The following is a 21,686-nucleotide window of genomic DNA, read 5'->3' on the forward strand; positions in this document are numbered from 1 at the left end:
AGATCCTCCCATGCTGATCCAAATTTAGTATCCCTCTTTTGGAACAATAATCCCTCCCCCACCTACTAGTTTCAATCCAGTGGGTAGGTACAGGGGGATATAAAGGGCACAAAGTGATTTGGGCTGCACTAGTCTTCCTGTGTTGACTCAGCACAGCGTATGCCCCTGGCCACATGAAATACTTGTCAGCCTGTGTGGTGAACAGTGTCCAGCCCACAGCTTTTGATGAGGAAACTGTGAATCATACCTTAGGTGAGCTTAGAGGTAGAGAGGGACATACATTCTAGTGTTCTATTTAATTCTGTGGGAAGTCACCCAGCCTTGTAAGAGTCTGCCATTTGCATCCATGGATATTGCACATTCTCTTTTTACATGCTTTAATTAAAACATGAAACATAATGAATGATTGGTTTAGGAATATAATGTATCGTTTTATTGGTTTGTTTATTATTTAACCCTTGTTTAAGAAAACAATCAGACTGAGAACACAGGAACAAACTGGAGATGAGTAGCAGAGGAGAGGGAGTGCTTCAGTGAATTTGTTTTCCAAAGAAACCATGCCCTTGGGTAAGGCGCTGGTCTGACGTCTCTCTCTCTCCCCAGCAGACTGTTAGGAAGGCCTCACCTGAATCCCCCAACCTCAGGTCCATTCAGCACAGCCATGTCTCAGCATGTTTTGACTGCTTGGTATGCACTAATCTTGTGACGCTCTCTCTGTATGTATGTGTGTGTGTGTGTGTGTGTGTGTGTGTGTGTGTGTGTGTGTGTGTGTGTGTGTGTGTGTGTGTGTGTGTGTGTGTGTGTGTGTGTGTGTGTGTGTGTGTGTGTGTGTGTGTGTGTGTGTGTGTGTGTGTGAGTGAGTGAGTGAGTGAGTGAGTGATTGAAAGAGAGAGCGTGTGGGTGAGTAGTTGACTGAGGGAGAGGGTTCTCCAGAGACATGCCCAGACTATCCGTTTCTCTTTGACTTGATTTGTGGAGGCACTCAAATAACCCAAACCCATGCAGGTACAGCATTGTGCTGTTTCTATTGCAATCTTAATTGTAGGTGCAGACAAGGAGGGAGTTGAGGCCAAATTTGGGATGGGTGAGATTTGGACAGTGTTTGTTTTGGACAATATTAGGTTTATATGTTATGATGGCTAATCCCATGTTCCATATAATCCTGTGATGTTTTTATAGATACGAGTTGACTAGTCTTTCGTGACAGATTTGTTTCTGGGTGCCAGTATTATGAGTTGACTGACTTTAGATGGGCAATGTGGGTGTCTTTATGCAAAGGTAAATGAGTGATAAAGTCACAAACCAGGGAGTGGGAGTAGACTTGTCACCCCTGTAATGAGAACAACTTTTTCAGTATTGCTCGATTCAAAACAAATTAAAAACTAAATGTATCAGCAGTGTGTGGGCAAGGAGGTCACATTGTGGGCGAGAATAAACTAGATGACAAGAAATGAGGAGCAATATTATCCTCTCTCTTGCCTTGAAAATTACATGGAGGGATTGAATGAATGTGCTGAATCATGATTTTGCCTCAAGGCAAACTGTTTGTACTCTGAAGGTAACGAAAACTCTTGAAAAAAATGACTTTCTGCACTCGCATACTGCTAGTCAAGCAGTATATACATGACTAAACGCAAAAAGTTATAAAGTAACAGCTCCCTCTAGCGACATGACTCCTCTAATACAACAACAACAACAAATGTAACCTTTATTTAACTCATTCTTATTTACAATGACGGCCAAACACGGACGACCCTGGGTCAATTGTGCATCGCCAATAGCGGCCGGTTATGACACAGCCGGGATTTGAGCCAGGGTGTCTGTAGTGACGCCTCGAGCACTGAGATGCAGAGCTTTACACCGCTGCGCTACTCGGAAGCCCCGTTAGCACCCAATCAGCTGTAGAGAAGCACTCTATTGCATCATCATAAAAGGGCCAATCCACAATTGAAACAAAAACAAAGCAGGCACCCCACCTGCATTGGTAAAAAGCTCAGGATTGGGCCAGGAGAAATGTAGAATCAATGGGTAAATATAATGAATGTATAAGTCCAACACAGGATGTATCAACTGCAGATTGTCCCTTTAAATATAAATGAACACTGTACATAAATTAAACAAAGCTAATGAGAGTTTCATATTTATTTACTTTTCAATCTATGTATTATGAAATTTCTCTCTCATGTATATATTTTAATAACACACAGTTGAAGTCGGAAGATTACATACACCTTAGACAAATACATTTAAACTCAGTTTTTCACAGGTGCTGACATTTATTCATAGTAAAAATGCCCTGTCTTAGGTTAGGATCACCACTTTATTTTAAGAATGTGAAATGTCAGAATAATAGTAGAGAGAATTATTTATTTAAGCTTTTATATCTTTCATCACATTCCCAGTTTACATACACTCAATTAGTATTTGGTAGCATTGCTTTTAAATGGTTTAACTTGGTTCCCATGTTTCAGGTAGCTTTCCACAAGCTTCCCACAATAAGTTGAGTGAATTTTGGCCCATTCCTCCTGACAGAGCTGACGTAACTGAGTCAGGTTTGTAGACCTCCTTACTCACACACACTTTTTCAGTTCTGCCCAAAAAATGTTTTTAGGATTGAGGTCAGGGCTTTGTGATGGCCACTCCAACACCTTGACTTTGTTGTCCTTAAGCCATTTTGCCACAACTTTGAAAGTATGCTTGGGGTCTTGTCCATTTGGAAGACCCATTTGCCACCAAGCTTTAACTTCCAGACTGATGTCTGGAGATGTTGCTTCAATCGATCCACATAATTTCCCTCCCTCATGATGTCATCTATTTTGTGAAGTGCACCAGTCCCTCCTGCAGCAAAGCACGCACACAACATGATGCTGCCACCCCCATGGGATGGTGTTCTTCGGCTTGCAAGCTTCCCCTTTCTCCTTCAAACATAATGATGGTCATTATGGCCAAACAGTTCTATTTGTGTTTCATCAGACCAGAGGACATTTCTCCAAAAAGTACAATATTTGTCCCCATGTGCAGTTGCAAACCGTAGTCTGGCTTTTTAATGGAGGGTTTGGAGCAGTGGCTTCTTCCTTGATGAGCGGCCTTTCAGGTTGTCGATATAGGACTCGTTTTACTGTGGATATAAATAAGTTTGTACCAGTTTCCTCCAGCATCTTCACAAGGTCTTTTGCTGTTGGTCTGGGATTGATTTGCACTTTTTGCACCAAAGTACATTCATCTCTAGGAGACAGAACGCGCCTCCTTCCTGAGCGATATGACGGCTGCGTGGTCCCATGGTGTTTATACTGCGTACTATTGTTTGTACAGATGAACGTGGTACCTTCAGATGTTTCTGTTTCAAAATTTCTCCCAAGGATGAACCAGATTTGGGGATGTCTACAATTTTTTTTCTGAGGTCTTGGCTGATTTCTTTTGATTTTCTCATGATGTCAAGCAAAGAGGCACTGTGTTTGAAGGTAGGCCTTGAAATACATCCACAGGTACACCTCCAATTGACTCAAATTATGTCAATTAGCCTATCAGAAGCTTCTAAAGCCATGACATCATTTTCTGGAATTTTCCAAGCTGTTTAATGGCACAGTCAACTTAGTGGATGTGTACTTCTAACCCACTGGAATTGTGATACAGTGAATTATAAGTGAAATAATCTGTCTGTAAACAATTGTTGGAAAATTACTTGCGTCATGCACAAAGTAGATGTCCTAACCAACTTGCCAAAACTATAGTTTGTTAACAAGAAATTTGTGGAGTGGTTGAAAAACGAGTCTTAATGACTCCAAACTAAGTGTATGTAAACTTCTGAATTCAACTGTATATATATATATTTTTTAATTTTATATTTAATATTTCACCTGAAGAAAAAAAAATTCAAAAGTACACCTCATGATAAATAAGTAAATAATTCCATAAATATACATCTTGGTCCATCTGTCATACTGCATCAGCTGTTTCGATACATTGTGGTTACATTAGTGTTGTGTCACACTTACTCCATTAACCAATAGCATCCCATTTGATGGTGACATATTGTAATAATTCACATACAATATATTTACAAATAATTTGTCTTCCGTTATTTGAAGACACTAAAGGTCACCCTAAACATACTGTATATATTTATCCCATACAAAAAAAAATCTAGGTACAGTAGAACTTTCTCAAAATATGTTTTGGGATCCATGGTTTTGAATTACAATGACAAGTGCACTTGGGTTTCTTTCAGTTCCACCAGTCTCTTTAGGTCAGGGGTGTCAAACTAAATCCCTGGAAGGCTGTGTGTTTGCTGTTTTTTGTCATTTTCTTTCAATGTGTGTCAAATTAAGGCCTAGAAAACTAGATGAGAGGAGCGAAAACCCGCAGATACAAGGCGCTCCAGGAATTGAGTTTGACACCCTCTAGTTTAGGTCGTGTCAATTATTTAAATACTCAGTCAGACAGAGTAAATCAGATTAGCAAAATTGTAAATACTGTATTACAGCAGATATGTGATAGAGAAAACAGCATGATATTAACATCATGAGGTGATAATAAATTAAATGTATTTGTATTTAACTAGCAAGTCAGTTTAGAACAAATTCTTATTTACAATGACTGCCTAGGAACAGTGGGTTAACTGCCTTGTTCAGGGGCAGAACGACAGATGTTTACCTTGTCAGCTCAGGGATTCGATCTAGCAACCTTTTGGTTACTGGCCCAACACTCTAACCACTAGGCTACCTGCCACCCCAAAGGGAAAGTTGTCATTTATCTGGGAGGAAAAGTAACAAGAAATATTGTTTAACGTGACATCCAAGGAATGTCATCTTTAAATACATTGATTGAAGCAGGATCAGCAGAGCCAAAACCATTGATTGAATTGGAACAAATATGTCCCAACGACTCTATTTGATGTTTCAGTGTGACCAAATACAACAGTTCTGTACTATCTGTAACTTAAAAAACAACAACTTGAGATTACCACCATAAAAGCACAAAATACACATTGGCCAGTTTATTAGGTACACCACCCAGTTCACAAAAAATGGATCGTTCTTACAGAAAGTGAGTCTGATGGCCTGCTATATAAAGCAGACAGACAGGCATCAGGTTACTGTTCGATTGAACGTTAGAATGGGCAACACGGGTGACCTAAGCGACTTTGAGCGTGGTATGATCATTGGTGCCAGGTGTGCCGTATCCAGGATCTCAGAAACGCCCACCCTCCTGGGCTTTTCATGCACGACAGTGTCTAGGGTTTACCCAGAATGGTGCAACAAACTAAAAACAGCAGTCCTGCGGGTGAAACACAGCTCTCTGATGAGAGGGGTCAAAGGAGAATGGCAAGAATTGTTCAAGGTAACAGGTGGGCCACAAACAGACATAACAGAGCAGTAGAACAGTTACGTGGCGAAGGGCATCTCTGAACGCCGAACGACATCTCTGTGCACAACATGTGGATCCTTGTCAGGGATTGCAGCAGACAACACCGGGTTCCACTCCTATAAGCTGAAAACAAAAAGTATCGATGGCCCCAGTGAGATATTTGAATGCCAGAGGGTATCTAAACATTGTTGCTAAACAGGTGCATCACTTCATGGCTACTGAGGAGTCCAACCCGGTACAAGATGGGTGTACCTAAACAAAAAAACTGGCCACTGAGTGTATATTCAAGCTTATGAAGTTTCCCCACTCTCTCTTTTGCAAAATGCACAGTCTTGCAGACAGTTTACAGTTGGTCCTTGCTGAACAAATTAAGTGACCTGCTCACGTCACATCAGCATCGAAAAGCTCGACAGACAAACAAAGATGAGGTTTGTGTTGTGTGTGCTTTTGTTGGACAGCTGCCATATTTGCAGAGTGAGACAGACGGCACAGCACAGCACGGCAGAGCAGACAAGACACTGTCCTACAGTAGAACACACCGTTCCTAACCAACTCGGCCTTGAGCCCTGCCCTCAGATTCTGGTCACCATGGTAACTATCACAGCCCATCCATCATGGCCAGAAAGTCATCCCCTTTACTGCTGGCACTCAATGGGCACGGTTCGCCAGCCTCCTCCGAGAAGTCCCCCATGATCTTGACCAGCTCTGCATTGGCTTGATGTTTCTGAAAGAGAAGGCAAGCCACCAGTGGCAGATCTGAAAGGTCTCGTTTGGGGAGGGGATTATGTTCGATTACGGTACATCTTGTTCGACTGGCCCATCATGATCCTAGTGCATGTCAGATAACTTACAATCCTTAGCCTGTCAATTACAGAATCTATTCAAACTGGGCAGCAGGTCTGATCATGGGTTGTTCGTAAGTGATAAGAGATGACTGCACGGAGGGAGTAAGTCTCCTGTGAGAGGTTTTCATGGGGGACCATTTTGACAGTTACACCACAGCATGTACAGTAGGACAGTCTCAATCTATGAAATGCTTCCATATCATCCCTTCAAGTTACATAAAGGCATGTTATATGGTTGAATATTTATCTAGCCTCTGTGACTGAAAGAATACAGGTTAGAATTAACTTTACCTTAGTCGCTTGGATTTTATGACGTCATATGAAAACTCGTCTGGTCTCAATATCAAGGCCTCCCTGAGAGGAAGACAAATCAACATTATTGTTAAAGGCCCAGTGCAGTGAAAACGTGATTTTTTTCCCCCTCTGTTTTATACACTTAGACCACTGTGTCACTTGGGAGGCCCGATACTGTTGTAATTCCATATTTAAATGTATCCACAATGAAACATAAATACAACAAAACAATGCTCATAACATAAGAGGACTTACTCTTCTTCCTCATCTGTGGCAAAGAGGTTGACTCGGAAGCCACTGTCTGCATTTCCTGGTTTCTGGACTTCCATACCCCCCCATTAACCTGGCCAACATGTTCAGCTCCTCTTTGGCCAGGGGGTTTGGAGCTGTGTTGATCTGTATACACAGTGAAGGTACACATAATCATTAACATAACACATGAATTGGATGATTTAGCTGTTTAGGGCATTTCCCATTGAATTTAAGGCTGGTTTCCATTACAATTAAGGCTTAATTACAGATGAAGCTTAGTCTGACTTGGAGAAATTGTCCTTACTGTAGCCTAATCAATGATGAAATAACACAGATATCAATACTATTTTTGACCCTTTGTCAAAATATTATATTATAGGACATAAAGTAAAATTACATTCATGAGCAAAAATGCAAGGCCTTGGAGGATGAATGCCTGTAAGGAAATAAATACAGCACAGTGATTAAGCATAATTCCAACTCACCGGACTTTTGTTGTGCAGACTTTTTGTACGTCCCTGACATGTGTATTTCTACGGGACGGCTTACACTGTACCTGTGGGTAAACAGAAGCCAAGCACTTGACAAGCTGAAATACAATGTAGCATCACAGGGGAGGCAAGTAAACCTGTCACTGTGTAAATTATTCACATAACAATTTGCAGTGACTTTGAGCTACCATGTTGATTTAGGCCTACAGTATTTGACCAATGACCACAGTGAGGAAATAGTAGAGAATTTAGTAGTCTCCGTGGGGGTAAGTCCAGGAACGTCAATGGTTGTCAATACAGTGTAGAGCGGCACATACATGTTAGTGCCCAGCTTGATGACCCTCTCTCCAAACATCTCAAAGGAGCCCTCGCGGAGAACACTGGTGTAGTTCCCACCGTCACGGAACTACAGTCTCTTCACCTCTTCGCCATTGCAGCTGAACATTCTGATGGTAGCAAAAAAATACAGACGCGCAAGATATTCAGCAAAAATACCTTTAACATCATGAGGCAACTGATCATTTCCTAAATATAATTTCCCAGAAGACACGTCTAAAACTGTGTCTACTGCTCAAGATGGACCTTGCCTCAGATGTTTAGCTAAACGGTTGCAATGTACTTGTAACAGAGTGGTCACTAGTCTGACATCATCTGTCTACACTTTCAAATTGTCCAATCTCAAAATTCACCACATGAGTTTAAGTTCCTGAAACACAATAAATGAGTTAAGCACAGCTGCACTCAATCCCTTCGCAAATAGAGCTATACTAAAAGCAAGCTTTTCTAAATTTAGACAGCTGCTCGTTCAACACCCTCAGTAATGCAATTAGCTGCAGATACGCAGGTCTAAATTAAGCCGACAACGTCTGCGAAAGGAAAGCAAATAGATGCCACCAAAAAGCACAAAACACAGTAAAAAACAACAGCAATGGATACAGACATATTCAATGCATCTAATAAAATTGAGATTTTGCAACAAACTTGGCTTTGTTGGATTCCACGTCATTTGGGTGTGGACAATTCTGGCTGTGGTACCTGATCAGACCTGGGGTGTGTGTTCCATGGGGCACAGGACCTGAGATCGGGAGGACAAAACGTCCGTTGGAATTCTGCACTTTGTCTTTGAGGAAGATGGACACCTGCAAATGCAGGTGAGCAAAACATAGTGATAATCCTTGTGTAATCTCTCACGAACAGACTACTAAAACATAAATTATACCATAGTTCTGTCCTGATACAACGTGATGCGTGAGATAACGAACAGCATTAGTTCGGGTGCTTTTGACAAATCAAGATTTCGCAGGTGTTAGCAACTGACCAATTACGCAAGAATTTAGTTCAGGGTTAACCGAGATTACACTGTGTATAATTCATTATGATGGGGTTATAATGCATTGTAAAGGGATAGTTCACCCAAATTACAAAATTAAATACTGGTTTCCTTACTTTGTAAGCAGTTTATAGACTAGTTATTACAGCAATTCATCATTTGGTTTAGCTTCCTGCTTTAGCACTGTTTTCAAATGCTAACATTTTAGCAGTTGACGCAAAGTCATGGTACAATTAACATTTTTAATCTCTGAAACCCATCAAAAGATGCCACACTCCCCCTTCCCAAAATACTCATCCTCTGTTGAAAAAATTAGACAAACTTCTGCGAGATCATAAACTCACCCTTATTTGCATGTCTTGAAAGAAGATGAGGAGTGTTTGCCGGATGAGCTGAAATTCGCCACTAGACACGGGTGTGTACATCTATAAATAAGAACACAAAACATGCAGTGAATAAGAGATCATACTGAACACTCAGCGGAGGTTTGAGCAATTGAAGGGAAGTTTATTGTAACTCTATGAGCTGTCTGTATGTCTCGTCAACCTGGCTGAGAACGCTTGGGGTGTCCTTCACAAAAATCCTTGATGGTTGAAGGACACAAGGAGGATATCTTTGGCCCGCGGGCAGAGGAGCACCCGGTACTTGAAGGCCATGGTCATCAAGTCATACAGCTGTGTGCACGAACAACAGTCATATGGATGATGATGGGTTACTGTTATGCTCCAAAATATCTGCTGCCAGTTCATAATGTACACCAGATGGAGCCCTCAGCATACTTGAACAAACTAGGATCATGCTCTGCAGGTGGATTTATGCAATATTTAGGCTTATAACCAGAATTAATACTTCAAAATGCTGAAGATATTCTGTTTGATAGCCTATATAAAACTTTATAAACAACAGATAGAACTCTTCAAAATAGTCAAGCAATGATGGTGCAATAAAAGATGAAAGCTTAAAAAAAATATAGGTCTACATGGGGTTTTAAGTGACTTGGGCAATTTCCCCAAGTACCTAGAAGTAAGACAATTAAAGCATCACTGGGTACAGAGGAAGTGATTCTGAGAATGTAATGATAAAAATTATAATGTCGTCATGACAGCTACTCAGCTGACTTCAAAATGAGGTGAATGATAGTTAGATGTTGTTAGATAAATCGCTTTCTCAGAAAGGGGATAACAACTCGATGGCCTTTCACTTCCGATAAAGGGTCCTTTTAATCAGGGATGAATTGGACGAAAACAGACTGAAACACAGACAGATTACACATCCTTGTCCAATAAGGAACACTTATTTTTGTTTTCTATTGTAAAACATTTTGAAATGTTTTGCTACAGTGTGTCCTGAACATGAACCAGGTGACACGATTCCATCCATACCTTGTCCATGCTGGCCTGGTTGAGTCTCATGATGGAGGCATGGGCCAGTCGGTCAAACACGGTCCTGAGGGTCTTCTTGGAGTACAGCTCATGTGGCTTGAACAGCTCCTCCAAAAATGTTTTATTGAACATGGTGGTGATGATGTCATTCATAACTGGCAGAGTGAGGGCACAAGGTTGAGGTCAGGTCACAATTAGGGAACTGGAATAATGTCGGTCTGTAAAGTTAGACTCATCAAGATGGCATCATCACCATAAACATTAGGAGGTCTTTCCAAATTAAATACATTAGATTTTTTGTTTCACAAATCTGCCAAGACTGTCATTATTGGCTCTTCCTAACGTAGGCGTGCAAATTGGAAAGAGCACATGATATAACACAGTCTTGATAGAACTGGGTCCATGTTCAACAAGTGTCTCTGAGTAAGAGTACTGATCTAGGATTAGGTTACCCAGTCCATTAATTATAATCTAAAAGGCAAAACGTATCCTGGATCAGCACTCCTACTCAGATGTATTATGAATCCGAGCCCTGGTTTTAACTGTTGATGTTTGTAGATGTGAAGTCGCCCCCTTGTTTTTGATTATGACAACTGGGGTGTATTCATTACGGAAACCGTTAAAGAACCAAACAGAAGCAAACTGAGCAAACAGAATGGAACGGGGAGGGACCTACCTGAATTTGTCCAATAGAAACTGGGTGGGTGTAATTTGTGGAACATCCAACAGGAATCTGTTCCAAAAACTTTGGAAAGTTCATGGTTTGCCAACAAACAAACTCATACAAAGTAGCATGATCAGTTCACCTAGCTAATTAGCTGCGAAAAACGTAATTAAATAGCCCACTCCCTACAACGTTGTATGCTTTGTTTGTTGGCAACCTTGTTATGATGTTCTTGGAACAGATTCCTGTTGGAACGTTCCACAAATTATACCCACCCATAGAAACTTTCGTTTGCGTTTTCTGTTAGGAGTAAGCGGTTTCTGTTGCAAAACGTGCTCAAAGGAGTCTACCTTTAAGAAAGCAGATGTGCATTCTATAGGCAAGGTTTAACGTCCACCTATTCCCAATTGACCGAAGAAAGCAACAGCCTTTTAAACCATCAGTAGCTTGCAAAGTACAATGAAGAATTTGCAGGTTAAAACACAGGCAGGGAGACAAATGAATGTACTCCAAAGAATGGCAACCAGTTTGTGAACACAACAGTTTGTGAACATGACAAAGTCAGTGATTCACCTGTTGGCCAGGTACAACCAGACAGCTAAACTAGCTAACTACAATGTTACCTTTCTTGGCTTTGTCAGCTGGAATATTCTGAGCTCTTAGAAGTTGATCCAAGATGTAGAACATTTCTCCACCGAGATTAATAGCTGCTGGATAGCTGGATAGCTAGCTAGCGAAATATCCCCATTCTGTCTTGTTTAAGCGTATGTAAACTTCCACTTGTTTGCCAGGTCATAAAGAAAAAATACCAATCAGGTAGAATGTAAGCATACGTGCAAATATTTGATATGTTTTTGTTCACCTCAGAAATTGAGACGTAACCGTTCATGATAATTTAAACCTCAGTGTTATGAACGTCCCTGATACATCAGCCTGTAAATGATCCTGAAAAGGACAACATGCCATTGGAAACAAGAAAAAACGGAACTTTATTGTACATCTTAGGTTCATACATGGTGCTATGAATTCTTTGCGCAGTACTGTTTGAGAGTAGGGGGTCAAATTTAATCAATACAAAAGTTAAAATGTACATAGTATAACAATGACGATTTGTATCAACAATATGTGACATGAGGTTAATTTAACTTCCACTTGAAAATGTCTTCAATTGACTGTCAAACGTCGCCATTCCTGATGCGAATTTCACGGGCCATCCTGCACATCTCAAAGAATCCACAGCAACAGGTCATCAATGCATCGTTGCATATCGTCCCCTGTAAGAAAATATGATGAGAATGAATCAACCAAATATTTGACAGTTCAAGTTCCTCAAGCTAGGGAAAACCACTAGGCTAATTTGTCAATATGTGTACTGATGAAATGGTCCCTTCCTGTCTTTCATAATAAAAGGTTTAGACTGGCTGGGACAGGAATGAGTTGCAATTTCTCCCTAGTGTGCATTAAAATTACATACTGAATGCATTAATGCCTCACCATTCCTAATTTCTTTAGGCTCCTAATGGTAACATACCTGAATCCCATAGGTCAATCTCATGTGTGTCCTCATGGCTGTCATGCCTCCTGGAACACAGGCCAGGCATGCGTTCTCACCATATTTGTTAGCTGTGTAGCAACTCAATGCTAGTGGGCAGATGAAGCCCAAGGCACCTGTATGACGACATTTTACCTTATTGTAAAATCCAAAAAACAGGAAACACTTTTTACTTGAAACACTTGACAACCATTAAACCCTATGGTATGGAACCAGGTAGGCCTACTTAGTGATGATATTTAAGGTCTTATTATTTGTCTCGATACTCACAGACTAGGATGTCACTGCAGCAGGAGCACAGCCCAGTGCTCCACTCGCCAGTCTGCACATTTGTCCCATAAGAGCCTGCTCCTGGCTGGTGGGTGATGACTGGGTTCGACATGTCAATCAAATGGGGTCAGCTTCAGTCACCTAAAAATGAACCACGTTCAACAGTGAGCACAGTGGTTGAAGTTTGATCATTTCCCCAATACAGCAATAAAACAAAACTATCAGTATGTAAACTGTTGTGGGATGGGAAATGTTCATTGGTGTTTTTTCCTTCCTTCGAGATAATTGCATATAGGAAAGTTCACATAAAAGTTCCATACACTGGTACTCAAGTTATTATATTTTTGGTACTCAAGTTTATACACAGGTCCATTCCCTGAACCACCATCTTACTTCATATACTGCAACCCTCTCATGTATTGCAATAGGTTTTAATATAATTGCATATGTAAAATGAGACATTGTTGTATTGGCATTTCATTAAAGACTAATAATAACTGTTACATAACTGTTATGTATCATCAGAATTGTACAAGGACAAGACGTTAAGACTCTGAGAAACTACTTTAAATACTTTGTATACTCTGGTGTACAAATATGACAAATGTTGTAGATGATCAATTTGTACTTTTTCGCAGAAAGATATAAACCTGAACATTTTATGTAGTTTATTGATAAGTAGTTACTCTATTGTAGCTTTTTCTACATACTTGAGAGCAGAGGAAAGAGCATGCCACTCACCTATCTTGTCTGCAGCTGAGCTTCTCCAGATCTGAGTCGAAACACTTTAACAGGAAGTTGTGATACTAAAGCTGTGAACAAGCGCTGGTTACACACTCCTACTATGTTTCTCAAGACAACTCTCAATAGTAGTGCAAACACAAAAATTCACAGTAGAACAGTTAAGCTGTTTAATAACCTCACCATTCCTCAGAATTATAGGTTTCAAGGTCAATTCACAGGTGACAGATTGTGAATATAACCTTGGTTTAACATATTAGGTTGATAAACACCCATTATCTGATGTTCTTTCAGTTCTCGTAAACACGATTGCAAGCTATGTTCAGGGAAGTCATCATATGATTAATCTTGCACTTCAGTTTCAACCACAGGGCGTAATTGACACGAACTGATCGAAGTATGTTGTGTTTGTCTTTATTTATTTGGTCAGGCCAGGGTGTGACATGGGTTTATTGTGGTGTGTTTTGTCTTGGGGTTTTGTTAGGTATTGGGTGTGTGGCTTAGTGGGGGTATCTAGCATAGTCTATGGCTGTCTGGAGTGGTTCTCAATCAGAGGCAGGTGTTTATCGTTGTCTCTGATTGGGAACCATATTTAGGCAGCCATATTCTGTGAGTGTTTCGTGAGTGATTGTTCCTGTCTCTGTGTTTGTTGTTCATCAGATAGGCTGTATAGGTTTCCACGTTCCGTTTGTCGTTTTGTATTGTTAGTTATTTCATGTTGAGTTCCCTTTCATTAAAGAACATGAATAACCACCACGCTGCATTTTGGTCCGCTTCTCCTTCGACAGACGAGAACCGTTACAGAATCACCCACCACAACGGGACCAAGCGGCGTGGTAACAGGCAACAGCAACAGCAGGAGCAGCAAAGAGAGGAATGGACATGGGAGGATGAATTGTACGGAGATGGACCTTGGGATCAGCCTGGAGAATATCGCCGCTCCAAAGAAGAACTGGAGGTGGTAAAAGCGGAGAGGAGCCGGTATGAGGAGGCAGCACGGCGACGCGGATGGAAGCCCGAGAGTCAGCCCCAAAAATTTCTTGGGGGGGGGGCTCAGGGTGAGTGTGGCAGAGTCAGGAGTCAGACCTGAGCCAACTCTCCCTGTTTATCGTGAGGAGCCAAGGAGGAGACCAGAACCAGAGCCGGTGTTGGACGTGAGCGAAGCAGAGACTGTGAAGGAGTTAATGGGGAAATTGGAGGAGAGAGTAATGAGGGAGTTGCTGTGTTGGTGCTTTAAGCATGGAATTCGCCCGATGGAGCGTGTCGGGGATTTGATGGCACCTGGGCCAGCGCTCCATCCTCGTCCTGAGGTGCGTGTTAGTCGGCTGGTGAAGATGGTGCCAGCCTCACGCACCAGGCCTCCTGTGCACCTCCCTAGCCTTGCACGTCCTGTGCCAGCACTGCTCTCAAGATCTCCAGTACGCCTTCATGGTCTAGCCCATCCTGTGCCACCTCCACACACCAGCCCTCCAGTGGCAGCTCCCCGCACCAGGCTTCCTGTGTGTGTCCTCGGCCCAGTACCACCAGTGCCAGCACCACGCATCAGGCCTACAGTGCTCCTCGCCTCTCCAGCGCTGCCGGAGCCTTCCTCCTCTCCTGCGCTGCCGGAGTCTCCCGCCTGTTCAGCGCTGACGGAGCCTTCCTCCTCTCCTGCGCTGCCGGAGTCTCCCGCCTGTTCAGCGCAGCCAGAGCCTTCCTCCTCTCCTGCGCTGCTGGAGTCTCCCGCCTGTTTAGCGCTGCCAGAGCTGCCAGCCTGCATGGAGCAGCCAGAGCTGCCAGTCTGCATGGAGCAGCCAGAGCTGCCAGTCTGCATGGAGCAGCCAGAGCTGCCAGTCTGCATGGAGCAGCCAGAGCTGCCAGTCTGCATGGAGCAGCCAGAGCTGCCAGTCTGCATGGAGCAGCCAGAGCTGCCAGTCTGCAAGGAGCTGCCAGTCTGCAAGGAGCTGTCAGTCTGCATGGAGCAGCCAGAGCTGCCAGTCTGCAAGGAGCTGCCAGTCTGCAAGGAGCTGCCAGAGCTGCTAGTCTGCATGGATCAGCCAGAGCTGCCAGTCTGCAAGAAGCCGCCAGAGCTGCCAGTCTGCATGGAGCAGCCAGTCAGCATGGAGCAGCCAGAGCTGCCAGTCAGCATGTAGCAGCCAGAGCCGTCAGTCTGCCAGGATCCGCCAGTCAGCCAGACTCTTCCAGATCCGCCAACAACCAGACTCCTCCAGATCTGCCAGGATCCGCCAGTTAACCAAACTCTTCCAGATCTGCCAGTCAGCCAGACTCTTCCAGATCCGCCAGTCAGCCAGACTCTTCCAGATCCGCCAGTCAACCAGACTCTTCCAGATCCGCCAGTCAGCCAGGATCTGCCAGAACCGCCAGCCAGCCAGGATCTGCCGGATCCAACTACCTGCCTGAGCTTCCTCTCAGTGCCGGGCTTCCTCTCAGTGCCGGGCTTCCTCTCAGTGCCGGGCTTCCTCTCAGTGCCGGGCTTCCCCCTCAGTGCCGGGCTTCCCCCTCAGTGCCGGGCTTCCCCCTCAGTGCCGGGCTTCCCCCTCAGTGCCGGGCTTCCCCTCAGTGCCGAGCTTCCCCTCAGTGCCGAGCTTCCCCTCAGTCCCGAGCTGCCCCTCAGTCCAGTGGGGTTCTGGGTGAGGACTACTAGGCCATGGTCGGCGGCGAGGGTGGACTATCCTAGGATGCGAGGAGGAGGGACTAAGACATTGATAGAGTGGGGTCCATGTCCTGCGCCGGAGCCGCCACCATGGACAGACGCCCACCCGGACCCTCCCCTATTGTTTTGATGTGCGTCCAGGAGTCCGCACCTTGGGGGGGGTTCTGTCACGCCCTGGTCGAAGTATATTGTGGTTGTCTTTATTTATTTGGTCAGGCCAGGGTGTGACATGGGTTTATTGTGGTGTGTTTTGTCTTGGGGTTTTGTTAGGTATTGGGTGTGTGGCTTAGTGGGGGTATCTAGCATAGTCTATGGCTGTCTGGAGTGGTTCTCAATCAGAGGCAGGTGTTTATCGTTGTCTCTGATTGGGAACCATATTTAGGCAGCCATATTCTGTGAGTGTTTCGTGAGTGATTGTCCTGTCTCTGTGTTTGTTGTTCACCAGATAGGCTGTATAGGTTTCCACGTTCCGTTTGTCGTTTTGTATTGTTAGTTATTTCATGTTGAGTTCCCTTTCATTAAAGAACATGAATAACCACCACGCTGCATTTTGGTCCGCTTCTCCTTCGACAGACGAGAACCGTTACATTAATGTTCTTATTTCTCATATCTTTCATTAGTATTTTAATCAGCATCAAGTAGTGTTTTATCTCTGTCAATTGGGGTAGTTACACTTCACCATACAAGTGACTACACGTGATCAAAGTGAAACACGCAACAAACAAAAAAGAGAGCAAACAAATGTATTGTATAATCTATTTTATTAAAATCAATGATTAATTGTGGGTTTATTTGATCGTCTCAGATCACATATGCTGAGCACATAGATATTGCCCACACCAAAACCACATATCTGCGTCACTGCATTTATTGGGCCAAATGTGGTTTGATGCATCAACATGCATTGGGGACAGGAAGAATGAAGACAGTGTACTACAAACAATACGTTTTTAATGTTTCTTATGACAGTTTAGCAATACATGGGAAAATGTATTTTACATGGCCTGGTGGGTGGAGATTTCTCCTTAGGACAAATGGAATAGTCAAAAAGGAGCAAACGCCACCCACCTGAGGCACTGTGCCATGCAAAACTAATTTGCCCATTGAGTGCAAGACTGAATGCATCGAGTAAGACAGACATTGGATACTGTAGTAGTTTATTGGTTTCCTGTAGCTGCTGTTTTGGCTGGTTCTGCCAGTTTGGGGGGAGAGGTCTGCTTAATTTTCTTCCTTTGCTCCAGTTTCTGTTTCTGCACCTCTTTGAATACCTAAGAAAGGACACAGCCATATAAACCTACAGCAAGAAGCCCAACAACAATGACAAAATTATAAAAGTCTTCAACTTTGCCTTGACTTTTACATTAAGTCATGCATTAGACTATTGGTAAAAGCCACGGCTCAACACCCTGCATACAGCAGAAAGATTAACAAGACAATTGCTAGTCTGGTCCCAGATCTGTTTGTGCCGTCTTGCCAACCATACAGTACAAACTACTCTGGGACCAAGCTAGATAATTGCACAAAGTAAAGTGAATGGAGGTTTGTTGTGTACCTTTATGCACAGGGCCTTCTTGGCCAGCCAGCGTTGGTGGCATGTCTGTAGTACTCCGGGGGGAAAGTGTAGGTGATGCCCAGCTGCTGGCAGACATGTTCAAAGGCGTCATAGCGCGTCACCCCGAGGTGCTTGAGCAGCTTTTTTCTGCAGTCAATGGCCATGAGCATCCATCGCTTGTTCGCTTTGTCCTGATACAAAAATGGGGGCCAAAACACAGTCAGAGGACAAATGGAGAAAAAAAAAATATGCGTAAAGTGAAAACAATATTTAAGGCTTGATTCAAACCGTGGGGCTGAAGAGCTGCACTGTAGCACGATTGAAATGTAAAGGTAATTTCCGATTGAGCTGACTAATGCAGTGTTCACTGTGAATGAAGTCTCTGCGAAGACGGGAACATTGGCTTTACATTTCTATTGTGCTGTAATGCAGCTCTTCAGGACTACAGATTGAATCTAACCCCTAGTCTAGGAACATGTATTTTACATAATAGAGGAGTTGCTTTTCTTATTAAAAATAGCAGTGATTTTGAGACTGTCAAATCCAAACGGTCTAAAAGTGAGATACAGTATAGTGACAGACTGCCAAACCTTGGCTTCAACATTTTAGCTGTGCTAAAGGATAGTTATATTTTGCAATATGTCTGCAAAAATGTTGGAGACAATGTTACATGTATACATTGTGACAGTACATTCCCAGCATGCAGCAGCACCACTACGACTCTGTCAAATGTCATAGTGGGTGTACGCACTACACAGGAAATCCTGTTGACAAACCTCACACCAGACAGGGAGGGGATCGGAAATTAAACGTGTGGAAATAATATGCATTCACGTCATGGTTACTATAGGGACTTAAAATGACACACTTGCATTTAGCCTTCAACCATACCCACCTTAGTATGTTTGTGCAGGTGCTCCTGGTAGTTTCGGATTTTGGAGGTCAAAATAGCCACTAAGAAGGTCAAGAAATGGGTTAAGAAGTGAACAAACGATTGCTGAAATAAGGTGGTTCCTCAGAGGAAAAGCACGGTTGTTCACTAGGTCCAAAACGGGAACCTACCCTTGACTTCTGTAGAGCTGCGGTCAGCTTCATCCCTCCAGACTTTTGCAATCAGCTGCTCTGTTTTCAATTTCAACTTTTCGCTCTGGTGACACGAAACATGGTGGTTTGATTATGCAATATCCAGCATAGGTGTAGAAAAATGGTCTTATCGTAATGTGAACTATAGCAACCAACAGAGGTATACACAAATTGTAGTTACTCTTATGTAGTTATTCTTATGAGCACAATGAGAAAGACTAGATGAATAGAATATAGTAACAAGGTGAAAAGAACATACATGGCTTGCTAGTTCCAGTGTCAGAAGTCTTTTGACCAGGTCATCAGCTCTGTAGACACATGATAACAGAAGAGATGTACTGTATAGTAGAGGTATAGTCCAATCGCTGAGTATGCCTATATATTGTACAAATAAAGACATAGAATAACTATTTTAAACAGCATCATCTTGTTGCTGTAGTTGTTTGGACATGGGAGAGTTGAACATACATGAGCCATGTCTGCATGACATAAAATGCACTTCGTTTAAGTCTGGACAAATGAAATGTACATACGTTTGAGCGAGTGGAACAGCGGCATATTCCATTTTCAGCATTGTCGGAGGAAGATCACTCATCTGACTTTGCATCACTGATGGAAAAAAACTTAGACAGTAAATATCAAACATCCAAGTGGTCAAATAGTTGGTATAGTTGGTATTAGGTCCTCCATACCTGGCTTCTTCTTTCTTATGGCACGGGTATAGTTTCTCACAGGCTGAATGGTGAAACTCCCCATACCTGGTAAGAATGAAACGAATGATCAAACAATACATAATGACTCTTAGTCCATTGCTCTATGAACCATAGGACGGTGCCAGATTTATGCCCGCAACTACACTGAGCGTACAAAACATTAAGAACACCTGCTCTTTCCATGGCATAGACTGACAAGGTGAACGCTACGATCCCTTATTGATGTCACTTGTTCATTCAATTCAATCAGTGTAGATGAAGGGGAGGAGACAGGTTAAAAAATATATATTTGTAAGCCTTGAAACGATTGAGACATGGACTGTGTATGTGTACCATTCGGAGGGTGAATGGGCAAAACAAAATATTTGAGTGCCTTTGAACGGGGTATGGTAGTATGTGCTAGGTGCAACGGTTTGTGTCAAGAACTGCAATGCTGCTGGGTTTTTCATGCTCAACAGTTTTTTGTGTGTAGAACGGTCCACCACCCCTAGAACATCCAGACAACTTGACACAACTGTGGGAAGCATTGGACTCAACATGGGCCAGCATTCCTGTGGAACGCTTTTCGAAACAGTCTATGCCCCCAAACCAATTGAGGCTATTCTGAGGGCAAAAGGGGCGGGTGTAGTGCAGCTCAATATTAGGACGAGGTTCTTAATGTTTTGTACATTCGGTGTATGTGCCTGCATGAGAAAGTGTCTGTAAGCATGTTCAGCAGCAACATGGTTTGCAGTAAGAGTTAGGATGTCTTACTGTAGTAGTACTTGTTTTGATGTAGGCCTACATTTTGTGAACTGTCGTGCAGAGATCATAGAAACAAGAGTGGAGTGTCATGTTCTGTATACATGATCAAGAGTGGTGGAGTGAGAAAAGCTGCTGCACACATTGCAGGGGGCCTGTGGGGAAAATAACTCTGGTTCCCACATCCTCTTCATAAAAACCACTTACTAGCAGACTGACTGATTACACGATGAGAAATGGATTAGTCATATGTCTGGGTTAAAATGGTATTAGCTTTGCACCAGTCTGGTTACAAATTATTCCTTTCATTTCAGCTGTTTAGACAGGTAGCTACTAGCTAAAGTTATCACTACATTAGTACATTTACATTACATTTAAGTCATTTAGCAGACGCTCTTATCCAGAGCGACTTACAAATTGGTATACAATAATGATCTATTTTTATGTCATCTATTTTTATGAAACCATATATTTAGCCTAGTTAGTATACACAGGATGATAAGGACAATGGAGTAGTGCTTGATGTCCCTATACAAAGCCCGTGTCACTGTGTACACAAAGATAATAACTCGTGTACCTGCCTATAAATGTTGTTGTTGTTGTGATTAGCTATCTGTACACTAGATATCCTAGATAATTGCTGCAGGGCCCTCTCCTGGCCTACACAAGGAAGTACTCGTTACATGACTATTGAAAAAATAACATTTTTACGAGGTGTTATGATGATGATAAGTGGGTTTTCACGCAGAATCTACCTATTCCGTCTTTTTCAGTAATGGTTAATTGATTCTTGTTGGGCATGTGCAGCTAGCTAGTTGACATGCATGCGAGCAAGTGCAGAAAATGAACAGGCACGCATCGACAAGATATATAAATATATATATATATAAATATATATATAAATATATATATATATATTTATATTTACCTGTCAATACAGTCTCATTGTTGCTGTGTGAAGGCCCTGTGATGACAGCTTGACGTCCCATATTTCAATGTGAGAGACGCACTGGTTCCTTTCAGCCTGGATAAAACACCACATTCTCGCAGAACGACAGATGTCGATGTAAGAGCACTTCTTAAGAGCCATACTTTAAGAGCCATACTTGATAACATGGCTGATTCAGAGATTATTTGATATGTATGTCAGGTATTAAGGGTCAAAATGTAATGAGTAAACAGCATTCGTCCCCTACATGAGGATCGCCCTTTTGATTAGACAGAACTAATCAGACGGAGAAGTCGATTCGGGAAATGAGAAGGATGCTTGAATAATCTTTCGAGGTCCTGCACACTCATCGTATTTCCCTAGTAAAAATAGCATTTGAATGACCAAAACATCACCCATAATATTTTCATGCTATTAAAATGCTCAGAATTGCATTCTGAAACTATCAGGAAGCCTGAAAGAACAGGCTGAGTGAGCAGGGTTTCCATGTCTGCAGTTTTCCCGAAATTGGGCAACTTTGAAAACTGATGCGGGTGAAAATGTATTGGTTGCGGGTTGCAGGTTGCAGGTTTTGGGCTACTTCTAAATTTCACTGTGGCCACCATGGCATCTCTTTACATTTTTGTTTTTATTAATTTCACACTGCTACCCTCTACCCTCTGGAGAGCCTTACGGTTGTGGGCGGAGCAGTTGCCGTACCAGGCGGTGATACAGCCCGACAGGATGCTCTCGATTGTGCATCTGTAGAAATTTGTGAGTGCTTTTGGTGACAAGGCTAATTTCTTCAGCCTCCTGAGGTTGAAAAGG

General features: G+C 42.6%; 2 protein-coding genes and 1 pseudogene across 2 annotated transcripts; all 3 read right to left on the minus strand.

The window, feature by feature from the left end:
• Nucleotides 1–6,001: 6,001 nt before the first annotated feature.
• Nucleotides 6,002–11,569, minus strand: LOC135522405 (protein OSCP1-like). The gene is made up of 9 exons (XM_064948615.1): nt 11,488–11,569; nt 9,962–10,116; nt 8,924–9,004; nt 8,285–8,388; nt 7,567–7,695; nt 7,244–7,314; nt 6,762–6,902; nt 6,504–6,566; nt 6,002–6,091 (listed from the first exon to the last, which is right to left on the minus strand). Exons 2-5 carry the CDS (start codon nt 10,112–10,114, stop codon nt 7,656–7,658), a joined length of 378 nt encoding a protein of 125 aa, XP_064804687.1. The 5' UTR covers nt 10,115–10,116; nt 11,488–11,569; the 3' UTR covers nt 6,002–6,091; nt 6,504–6,566; nt 6,762–6,902; nt 7,244–7,314; nt 7,567–7,655.
• A 26-nt stretch (nt 11,570–11,595) lies between these two features.
• Nucleotides 11,596–13,350, minus strand: LOC135522406 (cornifelin-like). The gene is made up of 4 exons (XM_064948616.1): nt 13,189–13,350; nt 12,448–12,588; nt 12,157–12,293; nt 11,596–11,899 (listed from the first exon to the last, which is right to left on the minus strand). The coding sequence occupies exons 2-4, from the start codon at nt 12,557–12,559 to the stop codon at nt 11,801–11,803; spliced, it is 348 nt and encodes a 115-aa protein (XP_064804688.1). The 5' UTR covers nt 12,560–12,588; nt 13,189–13,350; the 3' UTR covers nt 11,596–11,800.
• A 3,235-nt stretch (nt 13,351–16,585) lies between these two features.
• On the minus strand, nt 16,586–21,133 carry LOC135522409 (small ribosomal subunit protein uS15m-like; annotated as a pseudogene).
• Nucleotides 21,134–21,686: the final 553 nt, after the last annotated feature.

Source organism: Oncorhynchus masou, chromosome 30 (assembly GCF_036934945.1).
Source record: "Oncorhynchus masou masou isolate Uvic2021 chromosome 30, UVic_Omas_1.1, whole genome shotgun sequence".
Classification (NCBI taxonomy): domain Eukaryota; kingdom Metazoa; phylum Chordata; class Actinopteri; order Salmoniformes; family Salmonidae; genus Oncorhynchus; species Oncorhynchus masou.